At 41.6% G+C, this 7,840-nt stretch overlaps 1 protein-coding gene across 2 annotated transcripts in view; it reads right to left on the minus strand.

Annotated features, from left to right (window-relative positions):
• Nucleotides 1–1,024: 1,024 nt before the first annotated feature.
• Nucleotides 1,025–7,840, minus strand: part of TEX14 (testis expressed 14, intercellular bridge forming factor) — a 110,035-nt gene continuing 103,219 nt past the window's right edge. For both annotated transcript variants that reach the window (XM_003795580.3, XM_012808800.2), the window contains 4 exons: nucleotides 5,709–5,801; nucleotides 3,221–3,330; nucleotides 1,637–1,688; nucleotides 1,025–1,084 (listed from right to left, as the gene is read on the minus strand). In XM_003795580.3, the coding sequence (XP_003795628.1) occupies nucleotides 1,048–1,084; nucleotides 1,637–1,688; nucleotides 3,221–3,330; nucleotides 5,709–5,801 (292 nt within the window). In that variant the 3' untranslated portion in view covers nucleotides 1,025–1,047. The remainder of the gene's footprint in view (nucleotides 1,085–1,636; nucleotides 1,689–3,220; nucleotides 3,331–5,708; nucleotides 5,802–7,840) is intronic.

The raw sequence follows: 7,840 nt of genomic DNA on the forward strand, positions 1-7,840 counted from the left end.
CCTGTAATCCTAGCACTCTGGGAGGCTTAGGCAGGTGGAGTGCCTGAGCTCACAGGTTGGAGACCAGCCTGAACAAGAGTGAGGCCCTGTCTCTAAAAATAGCTGGGCATTGTGGTGGGCACCTGTAGTCTCAGCTATTCCTGAGCCCAGGAATCTGAGGTTGCTGTGAACTATGACACCACAACACTCTACTGAGGGTGACAAAGTGAGACTTTGTCAGGAAGGAAGGGAGGAAGGGAGACAGGGAGGGAAGGAAGGAAGGAAAGAAGGAAACGAAATGGGCCAGGGACAGTGGCTTATAACTGTAATCCTAGGACTCTGGGAGGCCAAGGCAGGTGGATTGCTTGAGCTCACAAGTTCAAGATCAGCCTGAGCAAGACCGAGACCCCATCTCTAAAAGACAGCCAGGGGTTATGGTGGGCGCCTATAGTCCCAGCTACTCAGGAGACAGAGGCAAGAAAATCACTTGAGCCCAGGAGTGAGCTATGATGCCACAGCACTCTACCAAGGGCAACAAAGTGAGCCTCTGTCTCAAAACAAAAAACAAAAAACAAACAAACAAACAAACATGGGTGACTTCAGCCAGTTTGTACAACGAGTGGTAGCAGTAACAGCCTATTTGTCAAACTTTGTAACAGAACTGCCTCAATGGGTGGCAGTTCTCTCCCCAACTCCCAATAGCTCAAACACAGAAATATATCTTTCACAGCTGAAACTTCACAGATATTAAAAGAGATATTTTATTATATAACAGAACTTAAAGTTTTCAAAAATTTACATCAACAAAACTAAAAGCCATTCAGGGCACATGAAAAAAAAATTTTGCAAACAAAACTACCTCTCACTTTCAGAAACTTGACTGAAAACAAATGGTTGAATGTGCTGCCAACACACAGGGTCAAACCATTATGTCTCTTATGGCAGTTGAACAGTGAGAGTTAAGACCTGTACCTGCTGCCCTGACAGCAACTGAAGCAGATAAAGAGAGGAGCTCACAACCAGGACATTCGAACCCAGGCCAGGAGTCCATCTACGATCCAGTTCCAGTCAGTCTGACAAGTCACTCTGATCCAGCACGATTATCCTGTGTGCATGTTTTTTAAAGAACAAAAAAGGGAGTTTCAAGTTGGCATGTATATTTCTCAAAAGCATAAACATCCTCTTTCTGTTCAACTGAATTTAAAGGAAGGGGATTTTCATCTTTATAATCAAGAGGGATCATGATCAAAAGTGGATCATGAAAGTATCTTCTGTATTCCTTCCATATTAAAATTGTTCCTGGGCTATGTCTACCACTTACGTAAAAGTTGGCATTAATTTCATCTTAGATTTTTTAAAATTTCAGATTAACATGAGGGTACAAATGATTAGGTTACATTGTGTTTGTTAGGTAGAATCAAAGCTATAGTTGAGCCCCTCACACGGGAGGTGTGCCATATACCCTTAAATTGTGCCTGTTAGGTGAGATCACCTTATATTTTAATTAAATGTAACCATTAATCTTTTAAAAATTGAGCAGTTTTGCCTGAATTCAAGTCTTTGTCTTAATGTTTATTGAGACACTGGTAAATGTTTTAAGTCTGCTCATGTTTATAAACTGTCAACTTTGACCTGCGAACATGTGACATCTCATTACCTGGATGGTTCGGACCAACCCAGTCGCTTCCAAAAACAGGGTTTTAGTTCATCTGAATGAAATATAAAAGGGAAAATAAAACAGGATTATCTTCTAGGTCAAAGGGTATTCAGAATTCACATTAGTGCTCTCTCTCCAACCTCCAACAGTTTTTTGCCTACTATGCATAATCTAGAGATAGAATCTTTCTAAAAACACAGTTAATGGGCCTCCCCTCCTAACATTCTACAGTTCTCTGCCATAGCTGTGGAGACTGATAACTAAGTCACAAAGTCCCTCCATTATCATCTCAGTGAACCCAATACTAGCTAACTGCCCATTCACCCTCAGTCCTGTGCCAGTCAAGGTTCTGGAGGAAACAGAATATACCCTTGGCTGGTTCAAATAAAGATTCCTTAATGAAGTGACTATATACAGAGGTTTAGTTAAGAGTTAAGGGAACAAACAAGGAAGGGCAAGGTATCCAGTGACTAGCACCAGCAGGAAGCTTAAGTCTGAAGGGACTAAGGACTGAGGATGAGGGGTCAGTTACTGGAACCTAGTGAGAGCTAGAAATCAGGAGAACAGACTGCATTATAGAAACTGAGTTGTGAAGTGATACCACTTCTACAAGGTATAAGGCAAGTAGGGAAAGTAATACCCCAACCTCTCTCCAATCCTCTAGGCTGCTGCAGCCTCCCACTGGGCAACAGGAAGCCCAGAAGATACAGTCCACTAGGGTGGACATCCTAGGGCACAAGCAGGGCAGGCAAAGGAGAAGGAACATGTCTTGAGAAGAGATGAAAGGGATACCAGATGATCTGAAAGAGTTACTATTTTATTTTCTAAGTAGGAGGAACTTAAATATAGGAGAGCATCATTTCCATTGGCATACTAGAAACCTTAAAACTCCATCGTAGTTTTGAAATTAAGGTTAACTGGCTCAGCTCCTGTAGCTCAGTGGTTAGGGCGCCGGCCACATGCACCAGGGCTGGTGGGTTTGAACCCAGCCCAGGCCTGCTAAACAACAAATAAAAAAATAGCCAGGTGTTGTGGTGAGCACTTATAGTCCCAGCTACTAGGGAGGCTGAGGCAAGAGAATCACTTGAGCCCAAGAGTTTGAGGTTGCTGTGAGCTATGACACCACAGCACTCTACCCAGGGTGACAAAGTGAGACTCTGTTTCAAAAAAAAAAAAAAGAAATTAAGATTAACTTATAACTTTCAAATTACTTATAGATCCCATTGAAATTCCATAAAATATGATTTCTTATTGAATTCTCTAGCATCTATGAGTTAAATTTAAAATTCTTTTGAAGATGTTAGACAATTAGAAGCAAAACATATTTCCAGACAATGTGCAAGATAATGATGAAGAGACTGGGTGAAAGTCTGCTTTATAAATAGAATTGGATGTTATTACTGCTTTGTGATGAAGCTTTGCTTAGCAATTAACAGAAAACCTGGGCTGAACTGCAGGGAAAAATAAATTATCAAAGGTAGGAAAATTATGTATAGCATCTGGGAAACATTTCTAAACAACTTTGATGCTCATCAAAGCCCAAGGACTGCAGATTATGACATACATATAAACAATCATTCATACCTTCTTCAGAAGTCCCTAAAAAGCTCTCTGATTTCCTTCTCTCTGGCTTGATGCTTTCTTCCCTTTTTCTCTTCTTTTCACCAACTTCTTGATCCTTGGTATTTATTTCCCTTTAATAACAATGATTTGGAGCATCAAACCACAAGCATAATGGCCAGGGAAAATGGACAGCACTCCACAGGAAACAAAATAGCTAACACTAATGGAGTGTTTCCTATGGGCCAGGCACTGGTTTAAGAGCTGGGACACATATTTTTAACTCCCATAATTCTCATGACCACTACCATCCATCCTCATTCAGTGATGAGGAAAGGAGGCACAAAGAGTTAAATTACACACCTAGTAAGTCCTAGAGCTGTCTGCCTGAGACTGTTTTCAATCATTATGCTATATTAACTCAAAGAAATAAAAGCATTTTACTTGCGTTGTAATTGGCATCTTTCCAAAACCATCATTTATTTTATCACCTTATCTTTATTTCCTAAACATCTCTCTGAAATAAATATCTAAGTAATTAAAATATCTCACAATCTGGCTCAACACCCATAGCACAGCTGTATACAGCCACATATACCGAGGCTGATGGGTTTGAACCTGGCTGGGGCCAGCTAAGCAACAATGACAACTGTAACAGAAAAAAACAGCCAGGAGTTGTGGTGGGCGCCTGTAGTCCCAGCTACACACACATACAAAATATCTCACAATTTTAGAGCACGTTTGTCAAACTAGTCAGCAGAAACCATCTCCCTCACTCAATGAGAAGCTCCTTAAGGGCAGAGCCATCTATCCACTTTGTAGCACCTCCAGTCCCTAGCACAGTGCTTAATAATTGTTGGGCAAACCAAAATAACACTGTTTAGGGATTCTTCTGTTTCCATTTGGTAGATAGTCAAAATACGTAAAATGAGAGAGAAAATAAAGCCACCTAGAGAGAAGAGGGATTTTTTTTCTCTCTTAACTTTTTACCATGAATAGAAACATAGGCTCAAGAGCTGGAGGAGGCCTTTGAGTTATAGTTTACCTCTGTCCAAATGCCCAAACCAGAGAGTCATCTAGCCTCTACTTAAGGAGCACTAGCCATTGTCACAGAAAGGTAACCATTTTCCCTATCAGACTGCTGCAGCTATTACAAAGTCCATGCTTCACTGAATAAAATTCTGTTACTCTGTGAGTTTTAGTCACTAACTCTGTCCTTTGCAGCAGAGGCAAGTAAGCTGACTCTCTTAACTTTACAATATTTCAGGTATTTCAGGGCAGCTATCAAATTCCCCACTCCATCTGCTCTTCTCAGGCTAAGCTTCCCCAGCTCCTTCAGCTGTTCTCATATGACATGATTTCCAGACTTCTGACTGTTCTGTGGCCACCCTCCTGTGTTTAATATCCCTTTTAAAACGTGACACCCTGAAAGGAGCTCCACATTATGTCCTAGGAGTCCTCTAAACAGCACATTACCTGTCTCACACATTATTTTATCCAGACAGTACATTTTTATCTATCAAGCATTATGGCTGTATTGACCTTCAAGTAACTTTATCAAATAGAGGCCTGAGTCATCGTCCATGTCAAATTCTTCAGGAAGAATTTCTTGAATTCTTGCCATGTTTCAAGATGTATACTAAGTGCTGGACATATTCAAGTAAGACATACTTCCTGCTTCAATGAAATTAGAGCAGGAGCTTCTGATCATAAAAATTCTCCAATTTCAGCTGGGCACGGTGCCTCATGCATATAATCCTAATACTGTGGGAGGCCAAGGCAGGAGGATTGCTTGAGGTCAGGAATTCGTGACCAGCCTGAGGAAAAGCAAGACTCCTCTCTTTTGTCTCTACAAAAAATAGGAAAATCAGCTGGGCATGGCAGCATGTGTTTATAGTCCCAACTAGTTGAGAGGCTGAAACAGGAGCACTGTTTAGCCTAGGAGTTTGAGGTTGCAGTGAGCTATTATGACGCCACTGCATTTTATCCTGGGCAACAGAGTGAGACTGTGTCTCAAAAAAAAAAAAAAATCTCCAATTAGATCAGATCTCTCACATTCTGTAATTTTGGATCTAAAATTTTTTGGATCTTTTACCTTTATCTTTTAAAGAGTCTAACATCTTCACCTATCAAGACCATTTTGTACCCTAAGTCTATCACCCATCATATTAGCCTTCATTCCTAGATCTGTATTATCTAAAAATTTAATAAGCATGCCTTTTCTGATTTAATTCAAATAGCTAATGAAAACGTTGACAGAGGCAGGACCAAGATACAGCAATCTTAAGAGGTTTGTCTCTCTACTGATGTCAATCTCTGCTAATCAGTATCATGGGCACTGTGGGTGGCTGGAGGAAGAGGGGCAAGCTCTAGAGTACAGACAGATGGAGTCAGGCCTGGCTTATCTACAGCAATGTAATGCCATTAGCAGACAGTCACTCCCCAAGAAGTCTAAAACCTAGCCCCACTTCCTGAAAAACAAGAAAATGATCCCCTAATGGGGACTAATAACCTTGTAGAGCCCTTGGGGAGGTCCTGTAGCTCCAAGGTCTCCTCAGGTGGCTGCAGCCATCTTTCCAGGTCCTCATCCAGAGAAGAATGAGCTCTGTCCAAGGACAAGTGAAGAGAATGAGGACAACTGTCATTTCCTTCTCCCTTGATAAGGGTGCATAACACTTTTTACAGCAGGAAGGCACCTGTGCTTTGACTCTACATATGGGAGAATGAGAGCTTGGTAAGATGGTGTCTAGGTCACTTAGATCTGATTTAAATGCACCAAAACAGTCCTTTAGTCCTCTGACCAAAAGACTCAGTTCTCATGAGATCACTTCCTCCTAAAGTCCAATGTTAGACTCTGTTTCACATGTAGGTCCTCAACTCAGTTTCCACCTGAGGCTAGAACTATCTATACTTCCCTACATGTTCTTCTAAGAACTACCTCTGAGGCTAGAAGATGCAGAGTAGAGAGTTTAAAGAAGACTTCCAAAGTCCTACCCATCTGAAAAAATACCTTCCACTCTGGCTTGGTGCCTAGACTGATCATTCACAGCACTGAGATGAGAATCTGTGGAGCATCTACCTGTGGCCAGCACTGCCAGACCTTTTGAAGAAGCAAGAGACAACAGTAGCTAACTTTTGATCATTTATATAACTGAAGGTAATTTTGTCTTCCTCAGCAACTGTTCTTTTGCTTGAATAATGACATAATTTTTTTTACTGAAGGTATTTTGGGGAGAGAGAAGGAATAAAGTTACATCATACACCATACACAAAACATTTCTAAAACTTCCCAGGAAAAAAAAATTTGTCTTCCCCATTTTTTTCTCTTTGTTTTCTCCCAAAAGCCCTCTCCCCACTTTCCTCTCAGGTCATAGTACCCTAGTTTCCTCTACTTCCCAGACCCTTCCAGGTCTCTCTCTTTCCTGTCCTTATATGAAGAATAATTTAGTCCTTGAAGAATTTGACAGATACTAGATTTACTACCCAAAAGTTATTCATAACATTCCCCTCTGCTCTCCTCTTCTGTAGTAGCTGGAAATCCAGAAACTTAGTTTCCAGTCTCCCTGTACCCGTCTCCAAATATACATGTAATAGGATACAATGGGATATAAGTGGCCATCTGAAGGGAACAGTCTATGGGAAAAGTTTTGCTTTCCAGGTAAAAAAGAGACAGAGTCAGACAACGTATTCCTTTGTATGAGGCCAGGTGCAGTGGCTCACATCTCTAATCCTAGCACCCTGGGAGGCTAAGGCAGGTGGATTGAACTCCTGGATTCAAGACCAGCCTGAGCCAGAGTGAGACCCCATCTCTAAAAATAGCCAGGCATTGTGGTGGGCACCTGTAGCCCCAGCTACTTGGGAGGCTGAGGCAAGAGAATTGCTTAAGCCCAAGAGTTTGAGGTTGCTGTGAGCTGTGATGCCATGATATTCTACTGAGGGCAACAAAGTGAGACTCTTTCTAAAAAAAAAAAAAAAAATTCCTTTGCCCACCCTCTTCTGTCTACCTGGTGTGGACACCAGCCAGGACAGGATAAGTCCATAAGGAAAGGTCAACACTCCATGAACAACAGAGTGGGAAGATCAAAAGGGCCTAAGTCTCTGGTGGCATCACTGGACTGCTATACCAGTCATGCCTTTTTATCTGTGTTAACACATTGCTGGCCAGGCATGAGCTATCCAGTAACATGGATGGTTTCTACATAAAATTGCCAGTCAACAATGTGTTAAGATGTTAGAGGCACTAAATGATTCTATATTATAAGCAGCTGAGAGATGAGGAGAGGCACAAGAATAAAATAGGCTGAATTTGGGACAACTGGGAACTGAGCCTGGGAGAAATTAATCAGGGAACAGATGCTATGCTAATACACCGTTGATGTGCAATTTTACACAGAAACTGTCCATGTTACCAGGTAACTCATGACGAGTCAGCAATGTGTTACATGAGTGGGCCTCTTGTTAAATGAGACAAATTCATTTAAGCATGATAGTTGAGGCTTTCTATCATTCATAGCTGAAAGATTCTGCATGGCTTCCCCAAGGATCCTTAAGGGCCAGGATTAAGATAAGGTGAGTGGCTCGGCGCCTATGGCTCAACCGGCTAAGGCGCCAGCCACGTACACCTAAGGTGGCGGGTTCGAATCC

The sequence above is a fragment of the Otolemur garnettii genome, unplaced genomic scaffold, assembly GCF_000181295.1.
Source record: "Otolemur garnettii isolate 467f Iridium unplaced genomic scaffold, OtoGar3 scaffold00094, whole genome shotgun sequence".
NCBI classification, from domain to species: Eukaryota; Metazoa; Chordata; class Mammalia; order Primates; family Galagidae; genus Otolemur; species Otolemur garnettii.